The following is a 25,991-nucleotide window of genomic DNA, read 5'->3' on the forward strand; positions in this document are numbered from 1 at the left end:
ATTTTCGTTTGACAATGAAAAGGGTTATATTAATGCTTTCCTCAATGGTGTTTTCTATTTTGAAGCATTGCCTTATAATGGAATATATGAAACTGTGATGGTTGTAGACAACTTAGGAAATGATGTGTTGCATATTGACTCTTCCAATAGTTTGGACACAACATGCTTGTGGCATTGTCATCTTGGACATATCAACAAGAAACGCATAGCCCAACTCCAAAAGGATGGAGTGTTGGAGTCATTCGACCTTAGGGACGATGACGTGTGCGAATCTTGTTTACTTGGAAAGATGACCAAGTCACCCTTCACTGGTACATGTGAAAGGGGTGAGGGTTTATTGGATCTCATACACACCGATGTGTGTGGGCCCTTTAGATCCACCACAAGGGATGCGAGCCGCTTCTATATGACTTTCACCGATGATTATAGCAGGTATGGGTATATCTACTTAATCAAGCACAAGTTAGAAACCTTTGAAAAATTCTAAGAGTTTAAGCAAGAAGTGGAGAATCAGTTGGGCAAGAAAATCAAGATGCTTCAATCTAATCGAGGTGGAGAGTACCTTAGTCATGAATTCCACAACTACCTCAAGGAATGCAGAATAGTTTCGCAATTGACGCCACCTAGGACACCACAGTTGAATAGTGTAGCTAAGAGGCATAATCGATCCTTACTCAACATGGTTCATTCCATGATGAGTCGTGGTTCGTAACCTATCTCATTCTGGGGGTATGCCTTAGAGACTGCCGCACATATCCTTAACCTAGTCCCTACAAAGAAGGTTGCCAAAACACCTCACAAGATGTGGACAGGGAAACCTCCCTCATTGGAGCATATCAAGGTTTGGGGTTGCGAGGCTTTCATAAGACGAGAGACTCATGACAAGCTCGAACCTCGTAGTGAGCGATTTATTTTCGTCCGCTATCCACAGAAGTCATTTGGATATCTCTTCTATAGACCGAGTGACAATGTTTTATTCATTGCGAGGAGAGGGGTTTTACGAGAGCGAGAACTCATAAGCCAAGGAGACAGTGGGAGGCAAATCGATCTTGAAGAGCTTCAAGAATCGAATGATGAAGGAACCTCAAACACTGGTGCTCAACCTGAGGAGGAAACTCCTGTTGAACCAATTGACGAGTCCTTACCTCTTAGACGTTCTAGTAGAGTTAGTGGTCCACCTGTGTTATATGGGGAAGTACACACTTATAAGGAACAGTTGGTTGCAAAGAGGTTTACTCAAACTCCCGGAGTTGACTATGATGAGATCTTCTCACCGGTTGCGAATATAAAGTCTAGTAGGGTGATGCTAGCCATTGCTGCATTTCATGACTATGAAATATGGCAAATGGATGTCAAAACTGCTTTCCTTAATGGGAAGTTGGCTGAGGATGTTTACATGAGTCAGCCAGAGGGTTTTATCGATGCAAAGCATCCTAATAGAGTGTGTAAGCTTGAGAAATCCATTTATGGATTGAAACAAGCATCTCGCAGATGGAATCTTTGTTTCAGTGAGAAAGTCAAAGAGTTTGGCTTCCTGCAAAGCAAGGATGACTCATGTGTATATGTCAAAGATAGTGGGAGTATAGTTAGCTTTCGCGTATTGTATGTCGATGACATACTACTCATAGGAAACGACATCCCGACCATGCAAGACGTTAATTCGTGGCTTGGGAAGTGTTTCGCTATGAAGGACCTCGGAGAGGTTGCCTATATTCTGGGAATACGGATAGTGAGAAACAGGAGTAAAATACTAATAGGACTTAGTCAGAATACTTACTTGGACTATGAACTAAAGTGTTTTAGTATGGAGAATTCCAAGAAATGAGAGTTACCGATCAAAGCAATACCAAGTTGAGTAAGACTCAAAGCCCGAGTACCGAGGCCAAGATAGCAGAAATGAGTCGAGTACCTTACGCTTCTGTAGTTGGCTCGATCATGTATGTTATGACTTGTACTCGCCCTGACGTGGCCTTCGCTTTGAGCATGGTCAGCAGATATGAAGGGAACCATGGTTGAGCTTATTGGACCACAGTCAAGAATATTCTTAAGTACCATCGGAGGACCAAGGAATGGTTTCTTATCCTTGGTGGGGAGTTAAGGGTGCGAGGGTATAGTGATGCTAGCTTTCAGACAGACCGAGATAATTATCGATCTCAGTCAGGCCGGGTCTTTACCCTGAATGGAGGAGCGGTGACCTGGAAAAGTTTCACACAAGAAACCGTAGCTGATTCAACGTGCGAATAAGAGTACATAGCAGTGCGTGAAGCGTTGAAGGAGGCAATATGGTTGAAGAACTTCATCAGAGAGCTTGGAGTTTTTCCAGCCATAAAGGAGCCTATGGAAATTTTCTATGATAATGAAGGTGCAGTTGCCTTGCCCAAGGAACCAAGGGATCATGGTAGATCCATGCAGATCGAAAGGAAATACCACTTCATCAGACGTCGGGTAGAAGAGGGACTCCTCGTAGTGAAGAGGGTATCGTTAGAAGATAACCCATCAGATCCTCTTGTGAAGGGACTGAGTAGGGTTAAGCAATTGCTGCACGCTAAGAGCATTGGGCTGAAGGACGATATTAGTTTAGATTAGATAGTTTCGAAACGTGTAATAGATAAATTGTAATTCACATTTGATGATTAAATAAAGGAGTATTATTTTTAAGTAAAGTTACTGTCTTGTGTTAATTATTTACCTATTGTTTCACTTTTCATGTTTTGACTTCCTGAATAATAAGATTATTCGAACAGTCCATAGTCGTTCATATGGTGGAAGTAGATATGAAAGAAGATTGTCATGAATTGGTTTGTAGACTGTCTAAAGTATATTAGACATAGAAAAAGTTTGCTTCAATGTTCATGACTACTTATGAAATAAGATTTGAGCATTGGATTAAACCCACGCTTGCTGGCATCACTTCATGGAATTTATCACGAGTGATCGCAAGACGATAATATCATATAGTCTTTAAACCTAGATATATAGTTTATTGTTTGCAAGTTGGTTGTGCATTGATAATGCATAAACGCATCAGTAACTTGATGTTATAAAACGCATTGTTGTGCATGATTTGATGAGTGAATAGTAAATGCATATAAGTCGAAGTATCTGTTCCTTTTATCCTAAGAGGGTAAAAGAAATATTTGGGCCCCTCGATGATTTGGTTTGACTTATGTGTCGGTCCCGGTTAGGTTTGAATTGATGTGTTTAATTAAGTTCTATGTCAGAGAAATCAGAGATCGAGAAACAAACTGTTAGACAATAAGTATGACTATGTTCCATGTAAATGTCTGCACGATATCTTGAGAACGGAGGACTATACGATCCCTTGTCTAAAGGACGATTCAGAGTTCGACAACGGCTTTTGAGAGCTATGATTGCTAATCGGATTTTGAAGCCGTACTTGCATTTCTAGTTATTAGACTTATCCAAGTGAGAGACTGTTGGATTAGTGTCTAAGTCCATAACTATATTTGGTATGTACTGACCCGGTTGTAGAATGGTCCTTTTGGGTTGCCTTCACCAAATCAACTTGACTGGATGATTAATGGAGAAAGAGATTATTATGGTTTATTAATATATTATAAGAATAATATATTAAAAGAGAAATTATATTACTTAATTAATATTGATCAAGAATTAATTAAGAAATTAATTATGTGATTAAAAGAGATTAATTGAACTTGGGGGACTAGAATTGCAATTATAAGATAATTGGATTTTAGGTTGTGGATCTTGTGGATTAAGGGGGTGGACGGAATTAGGGTTTTGACTCGTCGAGAAAACCCTAACTAACTCGTCGAGTCGTCTAGCTGACTCACCGAGTTCATGCAAAAACCCTCAAGGCTAATCTTCATTGGACTTGCCGAGTTGACCATGCAACTCGTCAAGTCCCTTCAGTCCTTTCTCCATTCAAATGATTTTCAAGCCACCCTAAAGCTCCAAAATGCAGATCTAAGCTCCTAAGGCATACTTCCTATGTAAAGTTGTAAACTTTACGTACACGCAAGGTGATAATGGCCCAAATAAAGCTAAAAAAGAGGTTCTAGGTAAGGGAAAGGTACTATCATGTTAAGGGCTGAAACTTTATGATTATAAGGACCAAGAGGAGCCTAGATCTGAAGTTGCAACTTCAAATCTGGGTTCAACACCCGAAATGAAACACCAACATGCTAAAATGGCCCCAAAACTCAAATATAGAAAGATCTAGTTAGAAGGAGATCAAGGTAATGACTTGATACCTTCAAATGATGCTAAACTGGAATAAACTTCAGATCCACAACCGTTCCTTGCCTCAAACTTCTTGATCTTCAAGCTCCTTGCAACAAGATCTTCCTTCCAAGCTTATCAACACACAAATATGTAGAGAAAACGCGATTTAGGGTTTTTGAGCTCAAAGGGGGCTGTAAGGGAGGCTAAGGGAGGCTAATGACCCTTTAAATAGGGTGAAAAACCCCAAAAATTAGGGTTTCATCCTCCAGCTCCAACTTGTCGAGTCATGTCCTCCGAATCTTTGAGTTGGTCACTTAAGTTACGCGGCCAAATCCGTTCCTACTCAACGAGTTAGGGCATCCAACTCGTCGAGTCGATCTTTCAAAATGAAAACATAAAATTAAAAAGTTTATACCTAAGATTCGGGGTGTTACACATGGGATCCCCTCATGGTCTGGTATCCAAGTGCCATGGGTTCCCCTCATGGTCTTTACCTGGAATGTCATAGACTCCCCTATGGCATGATATCCAAGTGCAATGGGCTACCCCCATGGTCTTTCATGCAAGCATCACAGAGACAGCTAACATTCCACATAACCAATAATGGGCTGACATTAGTGCCTTCGACCCATGAATATAGTAAGAAGACTCACCCCGATAATTGAACCCATAAATAAATCTCTGACTACTGATTTGCAAGAATCCTTGCGCTATCAAACAATTAACAACCAATTAACAATTAGGTTCCAAACCGGATCCAATAATCCATATATGGTGTAAAAAGACTATTTTACCCCTCGCCTAGTTTGGTCCAAGACTAAGACCCAAACTCCTCATCATAAAGGTCCTCAAACCAATAATCATCCAAAGCCCACTTATGGCCTAATTTTCCAAATTTGGCCCAAACCCTTACATGGTGCTTACCCTAAATCCTATTAACTTTCCCTAATCCAAAACACATATTCCCAGCAGGTCCAACAAAACCCCAAACAACTAAGCCCAAAAGGTAGCCCAAACCGATGCCCAACACTCAAAGTCCAATAAACCGAGTACACAGGGCGCACAGGCACGTACACGCAGCGTACTCGCTTGGAGGTTTGTACGTTATGCATACCTGCTTGTACGCCCAACATACTCACCCTATCTATCCCAAACTTGATGTTCACTTAATCCATTAAGACAAAGCTTCCCAAACACATATCTGACCTCCTTGAGTTGGATTATTACGAAAAGTTCCCAACTTTACGTCCATATATGACTAAATGAATCTCTTAAGCTTAAAAAGGGACTTAATGGTTGACTTAATGCATGAATGACACCATTATACGCATAAAGCTTGCACCTTTATGCTCAAGGATTCCAAAACAACTCAAATCTGAAAGAACCAGCCCTTAAACAACCCAACTCATCCATAGTCTAAAAAAGTAGACCAAAATCATAATAAACTAGACATGAAGAGATCTAATCATACACAAGCCAAGATGCAAACTTGATACCTCAAAAAGCTTCCCCACGAGATGATGATTCTGAATCTAAAGCTTTTTCCCCAAGCCAAACAACTTCAAGCTTATCTTCTTTCCTTCCCAAGGGAAAAATGTGCACCAAAAACCTTTTAAGAGCTCAAGAACACGACCAAGAGGGTAAAAGGGTCGATCTAGGGTTTTTAGGGTATGGATGCTAGCTTAGAAATGAACCAAAGGGACTAACATAAAGCTTATATAGGGTACATCCCTAAAAATTAGGGTTTCATCCTTTCCCTAGTACGCCCAGCATACGAGGTCTCGCACCCCAATCCCATATTCGCAATACGCTAAGCGTACTCCTTGTTACACACGATATACAACCCTTCGCACCAGTACGCCTAGCGTACTAAGGTCTTCCCTCAAACCCTAATTCATTCCGAAGGCCATAACTTCTTTGATACAACTCTGATTTCGACCATCCTTATATCCATGAAAAGGTAACAAGAAGCTCTACGCTTTAAACAACTCATACCTGACCTACAATATCCCGAACAAACATCTAACTTACATAAAAGCCTGAGCTGACAATTTACCAAAATAACCTTGGCTCCAAAACTAACTCCGAATGCCCAAATCATCCACATACCATCACCCACACCCAAATGGGTACCGATTTAGAACAGGGAGTTACAATTACATTCTAAACAAGAATATTACTCCTTACCTTTCATTTTATTATGATATGAATATACGATGTCTTTTTTTGGAAACGGAAAATATCATTAAAAAGGTTAAGATTAGCAAGTGACTAAACTGTGACAAAAATACAAAACAGGAAAGAAAAAGCTAATACATAGGAGAAACAGAAAAAACGAAATCAAGAATATAGAGATAAATGAGAAAATTACGAGTAGTTCCACTCAGCCCAACCACCACAACCCTGCCGACTTCTGTGTTTGCACCATGTGTATGAATTCGCGATTACAATATCATCGGCTACCTTTCTTTGGAGGAACACTAATATTTTTGAAGGTCTTATCGGTTCTTGGCAATCCATATATTCTATCGTACACAAAACAACACAACAACTTCGATTGATTTCTTACTTTGACAATTGGACCAGATATTGCATGTATTGAAGAATTTTGTAACACCGATGAACTTCTTATCCATAATCTCACACCATTTAAAGATCCAATATTAAATAACTTTGGCAAATTCACCTTGGTGAAATAGATGTTCACCCGGTTCAATACCATTGTTACACAGTGAGCACGTATGATTTGATATTTGCATTCCTCTCGCTAATAAATTGTCTGCCACTGGGATTCTCCCCATCGAGGATCGCCACACAAAACACCAAAATTTTAATGGGATCAATTTTGAGCAACAAATCTTTGGCCCCTTAAAAAGCATCAATTTCGAATCTATAATGTGCATTATACATCTCATCATATATTTACCATCCTTTGTCAACTCAAAACGGAAACCATATGGTGAAGAATCTGTTGGAAAATTTAGTATAAATATTTATATTTTTGCCAACTTTGGAAACAATGTATTACATGTGTTCTCCTCCGTGAGAACTTCGAAACGATGTATTATATGTCCAAAATGGAGTATATGTGAATGAGATATCGATACTCAAAGACGAGTATTTGAGAATTAAAGTTAGAAAATAGATGAATGTGGGAATGAGTACTACATTGGTTTAAAAACCAAACTCAACTTGGTTTATAAGGTTCAATGCATGAAAGGCTTACAAGCTTATGTCTATAGTTTTACTTCATAACCTACCCGCACGCAGGGGGGTGCAAATCTTGGATTTGGTAAACCAAAATAACTGAACTTGTTCATGGCCGCGACCTGTAGACACGAATGCAGCTCCGAAAACTCGGGCTCGTGCAACTCTCATTTTTGCTAAACTTGACAATTATGGTCTCTAGTTTGAATTTTGTAACAGTTGCATTAATTACATATTTAATGGCGTTTATTGGCATTTAATGCCTCAATCAATTTCTTATCACGAATTAATTTGTTTTTGTTACATGTTCAACTATAAAAGGAGATCTCCACTCTCTTATTCAACATACGAATGAAAATACTCTTCTCCCTCCTCCTTCCCTGTACACCTACTTCCGACGATTCTTTAAGGCAAGTGGATATATCCGGTAGTACACATTGTTAAGGTTGTTGTACCCTAGGAACAGACGACGAATCTGTTTAAGGGAATCAAGTCCAACTCGATCCTCAACAATTACGTTTACTACTAACCTTTTTATTACAGGATTATATACAAAGAAGAAAAATGAAGTCCTACACTAACAGTCTTAAACAAAATTTCCTTTTTTCTAAATCTTTCGTTTCTTTCGTTTCGGTTCTTCTTATTGTAAATCGATTGTGTGTCGATTTTCTTGTAATCAATTTAACTGTGATTGTGGTTCTTTCAGAATGAATGGAACTCCTGCTGCTGCCGGTACCCCTGCTGTGAACCCAAATGCACCAGTTTCAAACATCATGGCTAATCATGCTGAGTGACCTGAAAATTTTTATGGTCTGAACTTCAAGAGGTGGCAGTAGAAGATGCTATTCTACTTGAACACTTTGAACTTGGCTCAGTTCCTAACAGAAACTACTCCTGTAATTGTTGAGGGGCAGGCTAATGCTCAATTTGTGAATGTAGTGGATGCATGGAAGCACTCAGAATTTTTATGCCGCAACTATGTGTTAAATAGGCTAACTGGTGCACTTTATAATGTCTATTGTGAAATTGCAACTGCTAAGGAACTATGGGAGTCTTTGGAAAGGAAGTATAAGACAGAAGATGTTGGTACCAAGAAGCATGTTATTGCTAAGTTCTTGGAATAAAAAATGGTTGACTCAAAATATGTTATGAGTCAAGTCCAAGACCTTCAAGTCATTATACATGATAACAATGCAGAAGGGATGGACCTTAATGAGTCTTTCCACGTTGCATCAATGTTAGAAAAGCTTCCTCCCAATTAGATAGACTTCAAAACTACCTTAAGCATAAGCAAAATGAGATGTTTGTAGAGGAACTGGTGGTGCGTCTTCGCATTGAAGAAGACAATCGAATGGCTTTGAAGAAAGGTAGTGAAGTTGAATCTTATAAGGTTCATATGGTGGAAGTTAGTCAAATTTCAAAGGGCAAAGGCAAGAGACCTCACAAAGGGAAAGCAAGGTGCAAAAACTTAGTCCAGAAGGCAGGAAATTTCAAGAAGAAGTTCAAGTGCTACAATTGTGGCCAACCGGGTCAATAGACTTCAGAGTGCCCAAAACCTAAGCGGGAAAATCATCAAGCAAACATGGTGAATGATAACATAGAGTTGGTGGCCATGATAACTGATATCACAGCTATGGTCTCTGAGGTGAATCTCATGAATACAAATTCAAAGGAGTGGTAGATTGAAAAGGGGGATACTCGTCATGTGTGTCATGATAAGAGTGTTTTCAACACCTACAAAGGAAGTTAAAGATAGTGAAAAGATCTACATGGGAAATGCAATTGTCGCGGATATCAAAAGTGTTGGTGATGTCGTTCTAAAAATGACTTTAGGGAAAGATGTGAAACTTAAGGATGTTTTGTGTGTTCCTGAACTTCGTAAGAATCTAGTGTCGGGTGGTTTGTGGAATCAGTTTGGTTTTAAGCTTGTGTTTGAGTCGGAAAAGTTTGTTTTGTCCAAGAATGGTATGTTTGTAGGGAAAGGATATGCCTTGAATGGCATGTTCAAATTGAATGTAATGGTGATAAACAAAATGAATAAAGCAAGTTCTACTTCTGCTTATTTTCCCGAGTATTCAAATGTATGGCATGGTGTCTTAGGACATATAAATTACAATTATATTACACAATTAATTAAACTAGACTACATACCAAAACTTATTATTGGCTCAAATAACAAGTTCTCCACATGTGTTGAAGCCAAACAAACTGGATTATCTTTCCAAACAATCAAAAGAAACACTGAATCTCTTGATTTAATTCACATTGATGTGTGTGATTTAAAGTCAATTCTCACTCAAGGTGGGAACAAATACTTCATTACATTCATCGATGATAGAACGAAATATTGTTACATATATTTACTTAAGATTAAATATGAAGCAATAGACGAGTTTATCTTGTACAAAAATGAAGTTGAGAATCAACTCAACCAGAGAATTAAAGTATTTAGAAGTGATAGGTGTGGATAATTTATTTCTCCTTATGTTGAATTATGCGCGAAAAATGGAATTCGTCATGAATTCACATCACCCTATTCACCTCAATCCAATGGAATTGCTAAAAGAAAGAATCGTGCCTTGAAATAAATGATTAACGCCATGATAATTAGTTCGGGTGTAAACCAATCAATGTGGGGGGAAGCTATTTTGTCGGCTAACTATCTTCTAAATAAGATACCTCACAAAGAAAAGAATGAAACACCATATGAACTTTGGATGGGAAGAAAGCCATCGTATAAGTACTTACGAGTGTGGGGATGCCTAGCTAAAGTTGTTGTACCACCGCCTAAGGTACAAAAGTTAGGTCCTGAAACAGTGGATTGTGTATTCATTAGGTATGCACAAAGTAGTAATGCTTATTGTTTTATTATGCTTGATTCTAAGAGTCCTAAAATACACAAGAATACCATAATGGAATCAAGGAATGCGTCATTCTTTGAAGAAGTATTTCCTTGTTTGAACAAGGAGGTTGAAAGCCCATCTGTAGCAAACAGTGAAGTTGTTCAAGAGGAAGAACAAGCTCAATATGAGGAAGAAGAGATAGAACTCAGAAGAAGTAAGAGGGCTAGAATTGAAAAATCATTTGGTGAAGATTTTTACAGCTATGTGATGGAAAGTGAACCTAAAACCGAACAAGAGGCGATTACTTCTTCTGAGGGACCTTAATGGAAAAAATCCATAAAAAATGAGGTAGAATCTATCTTAAAAAATCATACGTGGGAACTAGTGGATCTACCTCCAGGTAACAAGCCATTAGGTTACCGCTGGACTTTTAAGAGAAAGATGAAACCGGATGGCGGTATTGATAAATACAAGGCAAGACTAGTAATCAAAGGTTATAGACAAAAGGAAGGTCTAGATTACTTAGATACGTATTCGTCGGTAACACGGTTAACAACCATTAGATTAGTTCTTTCCATTACATCTATTAGAAACTTGTAAGTTCATCAAATGGATGTGAAAACTGCTTTCCTAAATGGGGAGTTGGAAGAAGAAATTTATATGGAGCAACCTGAGGGATTCATTGCCTCAGGACAGGAGAACAAGGATTGTAAACTTGTTACGTCTCTATATAGATTAAAACAACTTCCAAAACAATGACATCAAAAGTTTGATTAAGTCATGATGGAAAGTGGCTCTAGAATCAATGAGTGTGTTTAAGTGTATCTATGTGAAAAAACCACTCATGGTTATGTCATCTTGTGTTTATATGTTGATCATATTGTAACATCCCAAAATTTCAATAAAATTTTTCATTTTTATGTAACGAAATCATTTCCATAAAATATAAAATCCCAAACACAATTGTTTTCAAAATCCATAACATCAAATTTTTTATTCATAATATCAGAGTGTCCCCAAATAAAACGTCGGAGAGTGAATGTCGCGCCATCACGTCGGGCCCTTTCCCTTAGGCTCTGAAGTACCTAAAACAACCAACAAACTGTAAGCTAATGCTTAGTGAGTTCCCCAGAGCATACCCCACACAATCTACATAATCATATAATCCATATTAGCTATATCAGCTACACAAACCACATAAGCCATGCATATAAACATATAAGGATGCCTTGGAGACCCTCCAGGGTCTTACTCTGGGTGCCATGGGAACCCCACATGGCTTTAGCCCAATGCCTCGGAACCCCCCGAGGTCTTGACTAAGGATGCCCTGGAAACCCTCCAGGGTCTTATACCCTAATTCCTCGGGACCCCCCCCCCCCCCCCCCCCGAGGTCTTTACCTAGGATGCCGTGAAAAACCCTCCAAGGTCTTACACCTAAACGCCTCGGGAAACCCTCGAGGTCTTTTAACTAGGATGTCGCGGAAACCCTTCAAGGTCTTACACCTATGTGCCCTAGGAACCCCGCGAGGTCTTCCATGCAAGTATCATAATAACAACTAGCATACCACATACTACATAATCAACTAACACAACACCTAGCAAGTAATGGGCCAGCCTTGGTGCCTTCTACCCATTGGTATGGTGAGAAGACTCACCTCTTAATAAGTGATGAACTGATACGAACAAATCCCAACTTGCAGCTTCGAACTCAACTGCCTACAACCAACACGTGACCAACTTCGTTATAATCCCGAAATATCAAAGTTACCCTTAAAGTCAAACTTGGTCAACCATGATCAAAATCAATGTCAAAAGTCAAGGTCAATAGTCAATGTTGACCCAACTCATCGAATTCCTTCAGAACCTAGAAAACCGGGAAAAACACTAACTAACTCATTGATTTGTCTCATCACTCGCTGAGTTTACTTAGAATCCAGAAAGCAGGAAACCCGACTCAACTCATTGAGTTGGCTAAGCAACTCATTGAGTTCCTTCATCCTTTTCATAGTCAGTCCTTTCCAGTCGAATCCAAGGCACCAAACTACAGATCCAGTCCCCTAAGGTTAAGATACCACGTAAAGTTGCTAACTTTATGTCCATGCATGGAATCCAAGGGGTTAAAACATTCATGTGAAGCTTAATAAGGGGTTTAGGGCATGAGGGAGGCCCATGACCTAATAAAGGTCGCAACTTTACATCCAAAGAGGCCATGAGGAGTCCAGATGTGAGACCATGTCCTCATGACAAGCTCAAACTGATAATGACTCCATTTTGCACTAGAAATGACTGTAGTCTTCCATAAGGGAATATCTAAGAAAGGGAAAGCCAAGGTAAAGACTTTTTACCTCCAAATGGTTGCTAACACATAGTAGATGTCGGATCTACAGCCTCTCCCTTTGCTCCAATCTCTTCAAGCTCCAAATTCCATCACAACCACACCAAAATCACTCTCCAAATCTCTCACACACCCTCAAGAAGGTACAAGGCTCGAATTAGGGTTTCTCTGGGCTGTAAAGACGATAAGGGAGGCCACAAATGAGCCATAAGTTCTTTATATAGGGTGCAAAACCCATAAAATTAGAGTTTTCCTTTCCAATGCCTACTCGTTGAGTTGGGGCCAACTCGTCGAGTGGACCCTTTATCCCGTGTCCATAATGATTCCTACTTCAACGAGTTGAAGCTTCCAAACTCGTCGAGTCCCAGTCCAAAGCCTAAAATGTTAGAGAAATAAATGATACATGAATGAAGCGTTACATATATGCTTATCATTGGTAGTGATGACAAGATGATAAGATCCATGAAGGATATGTTGAAATCCAGGTTCGACATGAAAGATATGGGTTTAGTGGATGTGATTCCCTAAGTCAATATCACAAGAACCCAAAGTGGTTTGATTTTAAGTCAAACACACTATGTGGATAAGATTCTTGAAAAAAAATTTGCTAAAGGAGATACTAGCATGGCTAGAGCTCCAATTGACACAAGTCAACATCTACGTAAAAATAATGGTGATAGTGTTAATCAAGTGCAATATTCAAGAATTATTGGCAGTCTGATGTATCTAATGAGTTGTACCAGACCTGACTTAGCATATGTTGTGAGTAGACTACGTAGATATACTAGTAAACCCAGTTTTGAACACTAGAAGAGTATTACTAGGCTGCTAAGGTATGTGAGATATACGCGAGAATATAGACTGCATTATGGTAGACATCCAATAGTTATTGAAGGATACACTTATGCAAATTGGATATCTAACATAAAAGATTCCAGATCTACAAGTGGATATGTGTTTACTGTAACATCCCAAAAATACAGGCCAAAAATTTCATTTTTAAGTAGGTCAATTCATAAAAACTTCGATATAAAAGTTTCATAGTAATGCTTCATGTCTGAAAACCAGCCACATCATAATAATATGTTAGAGTACATCCCGGAAAATCCATTATGCGGAAAAACAAGAGTATGTGTGTGATATGCCGCTACCGCGCCAGCTCCTTCCCCCTGGCTGAAGAGGTATCTGAAACCAAAACTATAAACTGTAAGCACAAAGCTTAGTGGTTCCCCCAACGTACCACATACCATACATCCACATAGCATTCATACTTTCGGGCGGTTCTGGGGTGCCCGACTTACCCGGTATGGCCATTTTGGGGTGCCGACCTACCCGTGTCAAGCCAATCTGGGGTGCTGACCTACCCATCGGTCCTCACAACCGATTCTCGGGGACTATTCCCCTCCTACTACCGCTATCACCTAATACACATCATGCCAGCATATAAACATAACAACACATACTGTCAGAAATATCTGGGGTGTCCGACCTACCCTTCGGTCCTAACAACCAAACTCTACCACTATCACATATAATATATCATGCCAGCATATAACATATCAGGTAGTAGCAAACCTAAATGACATCACAAAGACAATCATCTAACCTACAACTCCTACTGGTGGGCGGACATTGTGGACTTAGACCCACCGCTACTAGAAGGTAACTCACCTCGAAAAGTAGCTGCTGAAAGTCTGCTTGCTAGACGTCAGACTGCTGCACCGGTAATCCTCCGGCTATAAATCCATAAACATAGATTAGTCACTCATAAATACCCTTAGGTCAAATGACTGACCTACCCCTGGTCCAAGGTCAACTCCTTGGTCAAAGTCAACTTCCAGTTGACTGGATTCGCCGAGTCATGGCACAGACTCGCCGAGTCCCTCTCCTACCATCCCAGTACTAACTCATCAAGTCCCTCTTCCCACTCACCGAGTCACCCTTAACTCACTACTTGGGACGATTAGACCGACTCGCGATCCGACTCGCCAAGTCCGAGAACAACTCGTCGGGTCCCACGAGCAGATCTCCTACTCGCTTCCAAATCCTCACCAGAGCATCCATCTTGAGGATTTGCGTTTCTGGGACTATTGCTCCACGTTAAATTGCTAATTCCGCATGCAACTACGAAGGGTTGGACCTTCTACACTTAAACCCCTCTTAACTCAGTAACAGTTCATATGACTCGCCGAGTTTGAAGAACAACTCGTCGAGTTCCAGGAAATCTTCATAGGACTCGCAGAGTTGTTCATCCAACTCGTCAAGTCTAAGACCATCTTCATAGAACTCGCCGAGTCCCTTCAACCCTCCTCCCATACAGACCAAATCTGAGACATGCAACGGTTCCAAACCATAGGTCTAGGCTCCTATGGCATGCTTATCACGTAAAGTTGCAAACTTTACGTGCATGCATGGCCCTATGAGCTCCAAAAGGCAATTCCAAGCTCTTTATGAGATCATACACTCAATAGGGACCTCAATCACTTCAACCACAGAGACTTTACACTTCTAAGATGTCCATAGGGTCCAGATCTAAAGTCCTTTCATAACATAGAGCATAAACACATGGAGTTTGAGGTTTTAGGGCTTGAAAACCACCAATTAGGGACAAAAGAGGGATCTAATGAACTAGTGATCAAGGTAGGGACTTTTCTACCTGAATGGAAGCTTCTCACAGTGTAGATTTCGGATCTAATTCCCCTCCTTGCACTCTTCAACCTCCTCCTTCTTCTTCTAAGCTCCAAACTTCCTTCACAAAGCCAAAAATCACTCACAAGAACAATATGGGGGCTAGGGTTTCCCTCTACAGCTCTCTGGATGTGTTAGGGACAAGGGAGGCTGAGTTAGAGTGTTTAAATAGGGTGCAAACACCCGGGTTAGGGTTTTACTCGCCCAGCACGGACTCGCCGAGTCTGGGACCCGACTCGTCAAGTCCCTCATTTAAATCCCGTGCCAAAATCGCTCCTACTCGGCGAGTCAGACCTCCAACTCGCCGAGTCCAAGGCAAAATGAGAAAAATACATAAATAGAAATCATACTAGGAATCCGGTGTTACATTTACACTTGGAGGTGCTGTTGTATCTTGAAAATAATCCAAGCAAACAGTTATATCCAGATCTACGATGGAATCTGAATTTATCACCTTAGATATTTGTGCCGAAGAGGCAGAGTGGCTATGTATATTTGTAGAGGGCATTACCGAATGGCCTAAGCGGTAACGACCATATGTATACATTGTGATAACCAATCGGAAATTGGTAGAGCTCAAATTACAATGTGTAATGGGAAATCAAGGCACATTAGACGTATACATAAAACGATAGGACAAATAATCTCTACAGGGGTTATCACGGTTGACTGGGTGAAGTCAAAGGATAACATTACGGATCTGCTTACAAAAGGCTTGAGTAGAGATGTAGTTTATAAGTCATCAAGAGGAATGGGACTAAAGCCCATGAATGGATAAATTCATACAAAGGAAACCTTACCCAGAAGACTAGAGATCCCATGATCTGGGTTCAAAAGGACAACCTACTTGTATGAGTGTGGCCGGTCACTGTTGGGGGGGGGGGGAGAGTGAACATTACTTCCTAGATGTAGTGACAAAATTAGGCTAAACATATGGTTTTTAATGATTCTTGGAATCACCTATATGAAAGAGAAGTGGGGTCGCTTCGAAGGGAATTATGGGAGCACAATTCCTAGAGCTCTTGCAGAACCAACTTAATGTTCATGACCAAAACTAACACATCTATGAGGATATGACCTTATTAGGGAAAGTCCACTGAGAATTACATCGTCGTCTACACAAATTACAGCTCAATTCAAATACATCGAGATCTACTGACTGCTATGAGATTGAGTGTAATTCTTGGGGGGGGGGGGGGGGGGGGGTTCAAAGGGTAATACTTACCTATCATATGCAGGATTCAACTATTGAAAATTTTGTTTGGAAATTTTATGTGCAGAGATCAATCTCCATTCATGTGGTTGATTGTTGGAAAATTTAGTATAAATATTTATATTTTTACTAACTTTGGATATATATATAAATAAATACATATGTTGTATATATAATTAACTCTAAGTGGGTTTATGTTCTCCTCCGTGAGAACTTCGAAACGATGTACTATATGTCCAAAATGGAGTATATGTGAATGATATATCGATACTCAAAGACGGGTATTTGAGAAATAAAGTTAGCAAATACATGAATGTGGGAATGAGTCCCACTTTGGTAGAAAAAACCAAACTCAACTAGGTTTATAAGGTTGAATGCATGAAAGGCTTACAAGCTTGTGTCTATGGTTTTACTTCAAGACCTACTCGTGCACAAGGGGGATGCAAATCTTGGATTTCGTAGACCAAAATCACAAAACTTTCGCATGGGCGCGACCTACAGACACAAATGCAACTCTGAAAACTCGGGCTCACGCGCAGCCCTCGTTTTTGCTACACTTTACAATTTTGGTCCCTAGTTTGAATTTTGTAACGGTTGCATTAACTATGTATTTAATGGCATTTATTGGTATTTAATGCCTCAATCAATTCCGTATCACGAATTGATTTGTTTCCGTTACATGTTTAACTATAAAAGGAGACCTCCACTATCTCATTCAACATACGAATGAAAATACTCTTCTTCCTCCTCCTTCTCTGTACACCTGCTTCCGGCAATTCTTTCAGACAAGTGGATATATCCGACAGTACATACTGTTAAGGTTTTTATACCATGGGAACAGAAGGAGAATATGTTTAAAGGAATCGAGTCCAACTCGAGCTTCAGCCACTACGCTTACTACTAACCTTTTTATTAAAGAAATATTCAAAGAAGAAAAACGAACTCCTATACTAACAGAATCTTCTTTGGTATTCATTTCATTTATGTCCCTATATAGTTGAAGTAGTTCGTGAAGCTCCATTGAGTTTGAGGGTATCTGTTTCCAGCATCGAGAAAAACAATTCAACGATATACGGTCAGTAAGTGTACAACTTTTGACCAATTCAATCATAATAGGGGGATTTTTCTTGAAACGGGTCCACACCACACCATGCATCTTTCCAAAACAAAATTTGAATGTCTAATCTAGGAATAAGTGTGAATAGCTTATGAGAATCGATGCCAAGTTCACCCAAGGCCTTAATGGCTTTATGGATATTACACCACACCCCTCCTTCTCTGTACACCTGCTTTCGGCGATTATTTTAGGCAAGTAGATATATCCGACAATACACATTGTTAAGGTTGTTGTACCATAGGAGCATACAGCAGATCTGCTTAAGGGAATCGAGTCCAACTCGAGCTTCACCCACTACGTTTACTACTAACCTTTTTATTATAGGAATATACAAAGAATAAAAACAAAGTCCTACACTAACTGAATCTTTGTTGGTATTCAGTTCATTTATGTCCCTATATAGTTGAAGTAGTTCGTGAAGCTCCATCGAGTTGGAGGGTATCTGTATCTAGCATCAAGAAAAACCATTTACCGATATACGGTCAGTAAGTGTACAACTTTTGACCGATTCAATCACATATAAATTGGGGGATTTTTCTTGAAACGGGATCACACCACGCCATGCATCTTTCTAAAACAAAATTTGAATGTCTAATATAAGAATAAGTGTGAATTGCTTATGAGAATCGATGCCAAGTTCACCCAAGGCCTTAATGGTTTTATGGATATTACACCACACCCCTTTGGAGGTTTTTCTCGCAATATGGTGTGTCGGTTTCTTAACCAAGTTGGAGGTTTTTCTTGCAATATACCTGGTCAATTCATTATAATTTCATTGATATACAACTAATTCAATACCTAAATGATCACAATTAAGCTTATTGATTAGCTAGTTTATTGTACTTTGGAGCCAATTTAGTTTTAAAACGTAAGTAATAAACATGTGATCGCATTTTCGCAAATATAATCTAAGTTCACAAACAAATTTTAATGTATTAGTTTAATATGCTTACTATGTAAAACCATAAATGAAGTATCATAACTCCCTATTTTCCATTAGAGAAATTAAATATCCTCCTACTTTTTATTCCTACATATCCTCCTACCTAATGAAATGGTGACATGTGTAACATTTAATGCTCATTTAATGAGATTTAATGATATTTTAGGATACTAATATAACACATGTCATCATTTAAATGGGTAGGAGGATTGGTAGGATCAAAAGCTAGGAGGAAAAAGGAAACAAAAAAAAAAATTGTAAATTCAATGAACATTTTTTTTAAATAATATCTTTATCCATAAAATATAAAACCTATCCTATAGATACATCATCAGATAATTTAGGAAAAAAATAATAAAACAAAATTACATAAATGGTCAATGGGCGTGTTCGGTAAAATTAGCCGGTAGCGGGTAGCTTATAGCTTGTAGTGTTTTGTTAAACGCTACATAAATTAGCATTTTGATTTGGAACGTTTTGCTTAAACTAAACGCTAGAACCTTGTAGTGCCAAACAAAGCTTTCTGTTTAAAACGGAGGGTTTTGTTAAACGCTAGAAGCTAGAAGCTCTGAAATGCTCTCAACCGCTCCTTGCCGAACACGCCCAATATGGTTTACCAAATTTCATAAACTCAGTTTTTGTTAATTTTTTTGACGAACATGATCTCGGTGGTTTCCAAAACTTGCATAATGTTCTTTTTTGCTAACACCATTAGTTTTAGACCATTAGTGTGAGGATAATTTGGTTATGTTAGGTAGCAAGAACCGAGTTTGTGACAATTGGTAAATCATATGAACAATTTATGTAATTTTTTTTTATATATTTTAGAGTAAATTACACGAATGGTCCCTATGGTTTGGGGTAATTTGCACGTTTGGTCCCTAACTTATTTTTTTAACTCGGAAGGTCCCTACTATTTGTTTTTGCTATGCACTTGGTCCCTACTGTTTGTTTTTGTTATGTGTTTGGTTCCTGTCTTACCTAAATATACTATTATTAAAATAGGAAAAAATAGTGGGGTAGGTAAGATAAGATGAGAGGCGAGGTTGAGGGTGTGTTTATTTAAATAAATTAAAAAATCATGGAAAAAATAGTATTTTTAGGTAAGACAGGGACCAAACATGTAACAAAAAAAAACAGTAAGGACCTTCCTAGTTAAAAAACATAAGCTAGAGACCAAACGTCCAAATTATGCTAACCATAAGAACCATTCATTTCTACCCTTTTACTTTTTAAAATTTTATTTTTCATCCTTCATTTTGAACTTTATAAAATGTTATTTTTACCTCTTCATTTTTTAAACTTTCATTTTTATCCCCATATTATATATAATTTGATATTTCAAAATAACTTTCGTTTATTAATATAATAAAACTATTTTTTTATTTTCTTGTTTATATATATATATATATATATATATATATATATATATATATATATATATATATATATATATATATATATATATATATATATATATGGTATAAATTAAAATGGTCAACGTTTTGACATGAATTTATAACTTCCGTTAATTCTTTTTAAAAATTTATTTGTTTTTTTTTTTGCACGTGTCAGTATAAATTCGAGTTATTCTATATTTTAAAATATATATATATATATATATATATATATATATATATATATATATATATATATATATATATATATATATATATTACGTTTCCTTGCTTAATTTTATTTACGTTTCCTACGTATGAGTCGGTCCACATATAATAATATTCGTTCATTAACCTAAAAAAAATATGTTATATTCGAGTTTGTCCACATTTCAACGTAATTTTTTTACACTTTTGTGTTTATTTTTATATATGTTTTCTACGAATGAGTTGCATCAGATATAATAACTTTCGTTCGTTAACTTAAATAAAACTAATATTTTTATGTATTTATTTTTATGAATGTGTCGGTATAAGTTGAAAATGGTAATGTTTCGACGTAAATTTACAATTTATGTTCGTTATTTTTTTAAACTTACTTTTTTTTATGCAAGTGTTGGTTTAAATTCAAGTTTATCTACATTTAGACTTTCTTTTGTGTTTAATTTTATTTACGTTTCTTAAATATGATTCATGTATAAATTTCGTCCGTTAACTTAAAAAAATAGAGTTGTCTATGTTTCGATGTAGTTTTTTATGTTTTTGTGCTTAATTCCATATACATTTCCTATGTATGAGATGTGACGCCACATATAATAACTTTTTTTCGTTTACATAAATATAAACTAATTTTTTACGTCCTTATTTTTATGTACGTGTCAGTATAACTGAAGGTGGTAACATTTCGACGTATTCAACGTAAAGTTAGACCTTTCGTTCATTAATTAAAAAAACTTACCTATTTTTTATATTTACTTGTCGGTATAAAATCGAGTTCGTCTATATTTTGATGTCGAAAACATAAAAACAAATTATGTCAAAAACATAAAACAATTACATCGAAATATAGACAAAAAATTTACCCTCAAACATAAACAAACCCTAATTTAAACAAACATGTGTATAGAAAATACAAGTTTTATTGTTATTATTTTTTTAAAAAAATTAACAAACGAAAGTTCTAAATTTATGTCGAATACGTCGAAACGTTTACCACATTGAATTTATACCGACACATATATAAAAATAAATACGTAAAAAATTAATTTTCTTTAATTTAAAGAAATGAAGTTATGATATATGACGCGACTCATGTGTAGAAAACATATATAATATTAAGCAGAAAAACGATAAAAAAAAATTACTATGAATCATAGACAAGGTCGGATATAATACATTTTCTAAGTTAACAAACGAAAATTGTTATATGTGGTTCGATTCATATGTAGAAAACGAAAATAAAATTAAGAATGAAAACGTAAAAAAATACGTCAAAATATCTACAAAACTCGAATTTATACTAACACGTGCATAAAAAACATGTTTTTAAAAAAGAATTACCGAACGGAAATTTAAAATCAAGTTGAAACGTTGACCACATTGAATTTATATCAACACATATATAAAAACAAGAATGTAAAAAAAAATAGATTTTTTTTGTCAACAAACGAAAGTTATTTTGGAAATTCAAATTATATATAATATGGGGGATAAACATGAAATTTTAAAAACCGAATAACATTTTACAAATTTCAAAGTGAAAGGCGAAAATGAAATTTTAAAAAGTAAAAGGTGGAAAAACCATAAATTCTTTAACTTAAAATTAGGGATGAGTAGCAAAACTGGATATCCGCTTTCAGAATCGAAACCGCTACCCGCTGGATACACACCAGAACCGATATATATATATATATATATATATATATATATATATATATATATATATATATATATATATATATATATATATATATATATATGGTGAAGTTCAATAGACAACCATAATTAACCAAGGAACTAAGGAACCAATTTTTTTTTCAACTTTTAGAATGTATATTTTATCAAAAAAAAAAACTAAAAATACAGAAATTCATAACTTTTCATCCATTTTCCAATGATATCAAATTTGATTTTTTTTACGTCAAATTCACAATGTGAATTTTTGAAAATTTACAATGTGAATCCGGATTCACACGGTGAATCCGAAAAATATTTTTCACATTCATAATGTTAATATATGAATTTAGATATTTTTTGAATTTTTTTTCGATAAGAATAAGCTTTAGAAATTGAAAAAAAGATTTGGTTCTTTGAAAAACCAATAATTATGGTTCTCTATTGAACTTATATATATATATATATATATATATATATATATATATATATATATATATATATATATATATATATATATATATATATATATATATATATATATATATATATATCAGAATCGCATACATTATACAGTATCCTCTTGAATAACATCATTTAAAATTCTAAAATTTTAAATAATTTGTTTTGAAGCTTTAAATATTCATATATAATTTTCACTTTGAAATTAAATTATCCATTTTTAAAAAGAATTTATATATAATAGACATAAGTTACTATAGTGTTCAAATTAAATTCAAACTCATAGAAATATTTGTTTAGCTATTGCTTCAATTCTTTGAATGCTAACTCATTGATATAGTTTTAAATGTTATAAAAATTCAACAAATTTAACAAACCGGGTAATCGTTAGTGGAACCGCTACCTGTCGGTTTCGGTTCTGGTTCCAACTATTTAGGAACCGTTGGTTCCGGTTCCAGATAATTTAGGCGGGTACCCGCTTACGTTTATCCATACTTAAAATATAGAATAAAATTGCATAAATGGTCCTTATGGTTTATTATTGTCACAAACGATGTCATTGTTACCAAATTACTTTTATACTAACAGACTAAAACTAGCATCTTTAGCGAAAATGACATGCCATGTCAGTTTTGGAAACCAAAGGGATAATCAAAAAATAATAAAGAATCGAGGTAACAACCTTCTTAATTAAAAGTTTGATCAACTTAGGGTAAATCTTTGAATTTAATAAAGGAAATCTATTCTCGACATTTTAGGGCTTCCTAATTTCATTTTTCTCTTGATTTTGGACATCTTTATTTGTTATAAATAAATCTTTCCTACAAATCTACAATTACTTTTAACATATTATAACCACACACACAGTACACCCTATTAACGACTGCTTTCCACCGTCTTCACCACCATGGATATAACCAGTATCGCCGGAGATACTCCCATGATCAACAAGAAAAGAACCAAAGGCAGGCAAAAGATTGATATAAAGAAGATAGAAGACCCCAACAGCCTCCAAGTCGCCTTCTGTAAACGCCGCACCGGACTTTTCAAGAAAGCCTCTGAGATCTGTGTCTTGACCGGAGCCCAAATCGCCATCCTGGTTACTTCCCCCGCTGGTCGGTTCTATGGGTTTCGCCACCCCAACACCGACGTCCTGTTGGATGACTTTCTGAATGATAACAACAAAGACGCTGCCACCAACACCACCACCGGTGGAGAGACGGGAGCCACCCAGAAGAACTATCGATCGCCACCGCCAACGCCCATAATGATGGAGTTCAATCAACATTACTCGGAGGTTTCGAGGGAGTTGGAGGCTGAGAAGAAGCGCGGAGGAATGATTCCGGAGAGCAGCGGCGAATCACGTTGGTACGACGAGCCTGTTGATGGGCTGGATGTGGAGGAGATTCAACAGTATCTTTGCTCGTTGGATGAGTTGAAGAGGAAGGTTTTGACGAGAGCTGTTGAACTGATGATGATCAACAAATCTTCTGATGCGTTCTTTGGTTGGAACAATGGCATTCAACCTCCGGTGGATCTTCCTGAAAACACCGGAGTTGATGGTGGTTTAAGCTTCCAGTACGATGAAAATTTTGGAAATTGTTAAATACATTCCGGCATTCTCTGGTTTTGTAAGTAAGATAGATGAAGTTCTTAATTAACGTAGTAAGTATTCAATTCATGGCTGAATCAATTATTAGATATGGTGAAACTCGTCAATTAGATTTTTCTATTCTTACAGCGATGAATTGATTTTTCAAATACCATGTTCTTAGGGTTTTCTTTTAAACAAATTATCGTATATTTTAAAAACCAAAACACGTCAAAGTTTTGAAACAAAATCAGAGGTGGAATTGGTTGTGGGGTTCGCGAGAGAGAAACAAATCGGTGACGATGACCGGAGAGGGAGGGTGGTGGTGGCCGGAGGTGGCACAATTCAATAGAGTCAAATGGATATTTTCGTCTTTTCGAATGGGTGTAATAAATTTAAGGAATTATTACACCCAAAAATAACTCGGTGCGTCATTTTGGTCCCATAAAAATTGCATTTTTGTCTACTATACTACTATAGCGACCCTTTTTTGTATAAAGTCGAGAAATTAAATAAGTATATTTTCTGTTATTTTTACAATTCCTATTATTATACATTTTTTTTTTCTTTTCATGGAGAAGCAAGGACACAGGGGTCATTTCTGTAATTTTGTATTTTTCATAGAAGTAAGGACACATGGAAGAAGTAAGGACACAGGGACAATTCTACAATTATATGATTATGACATCAATATAAGAAAATTGTATATAAGGCATAACAGGTGTTTTTTGAACATAAATGTAAGAAAATTGCATGAATTTTTAAACTAATTTTAAAAAGTTAAGCAACAAATAAAAACATACTTTAAAACTTTAAGCACGAAAATCCTATTACTTGGATGTTTAAAAATACATTGTTGTTTACTATATCATGTTTGAAACTACATAGCTATTTCTTGCTTAATATTTAAAAGTTGGTTTAAAATTTAAATAAACGTTAAAAAATACCTGCTGGAGCTTTTAATAACTGTGTTTATAAGTACCTAGTTGAAAAAAAAAACTATGTTTATAATAGTTGTGTTTATATTTTTCATTAGAACATTAGAATTACTGATTTAGAGATTAAATCCTCTTAAAAAAACAAAATAAAACAAAATAAAACAAAATAATAATAATACTATTTTAGTAACCAAACAGAAGAATTTGGGTTTAAATCAAGGGGATCAAATTACACAAGAAATAGTCTTAATTTACTGTAAAACATATAACAGAATAAACTACATTTTTAGTCCTTGGATACGGCTATCTTTGACTTTTTTTTTTAATTTTTTTATGCCAAAAACTTAAAAGTTCTAATTTTATTCCTTATTCGAGGTTATGCGAATATTAAGCTAAATGTTTTATCCTCTTAAACATCAAAACAAGTAAAATCAAGAAATTTATTAAGCAGAAATGATGAAAGTGGTTAGTAATTATGCTCAATAAATGATCGAGAACCACATTGCACTAATTAACAAGTTATTTCCGTTGTACAAGATCTTAGCTAGATAACAGGTAACCACCGGTCTTACATTTACAACATATGCAATGAACGGAATCGGCGTTCTGATTCACGGCGGTGGTTGCTCGGATATTTATCATCAGAAATAGCAAAGCGCGATATCGCCACTAATATCAGCAACACTCCTAAACAGAACACCGCATAACAATGGCGACCCAATTTCTCTACTTCTCCATGTACGTTCTCCATTTCCATCTTCGTTCTCGTTTACAGCATACGAAAAGATGATTGATTTATGATTAACGCAATTGCATTCGACAATCAACATATTTATATAAACAGGGTACAAACCACTCACTCCCACAGTAAAATTGAAACAGGGGGATGCAGTGTACATGTCAATGGTATTTTGTTGGCTGCATCTTCATGGTTATCCTGTTTCTCAAAATTTGGAAATCCGATTCTTTTAATTCCGTAAGTTTTTATAAAATTCTCCATGAATATGAAGCATTACATTGGTGGAAATGCAAGAACCCATGGAAGGTAAAGAAAAACCATGGGCTCGGTTCTGGAAAAAGCCAAGAAAAACTTTGTTTTTTTACAAATCATTATTTCAAACAACTTTCTTACAATATACCATTTGAACCTTTATTTTT

The 25,991-nt window shown here is 36.5% G+C and overlaps 1 protein-coding gene across 1 annotated transcript; it reads left to right on the forward strand.

Moving 5' to 3' along the window:
* The first annotated feature begins 23,059 nt into the window (after window positions 1–23,059).
* LOC111881089 (agamous-like MADS-box protein AGL62) lies at window positions 23,060–23,985 on the forward strand. Its single transcript, XM_023877482.3, has one exon. The coding sequence runs from the start codon at window positions 23,212–23,214 to the stop codon at window positions 23,908–23,910; it is 699 nt and encodes a 232-aa protein (XP_023733250.1). The 5' UTR covers window positions 23,060–23,211; the 3' UTR covers window positions 23,911–23,985.
* Window positions 23,986–25,991: the final 2,006 nt, after the last annotated feature.

This window comes from Lactuca sativa, chromosome 1 (assembly GCF_002870075.4).
Source record: "Lactuca sativa cultivar Salinas chromosome 1, Lsat_Salinas_v11, whole genome shotgun sequence".
Lineage (NCBI taxonomy): Eukaryota > Viridiplantae > Streptophyta > Magnoliopsida > Asterales > Asteraceae > Lactuca > Lactuca sativa.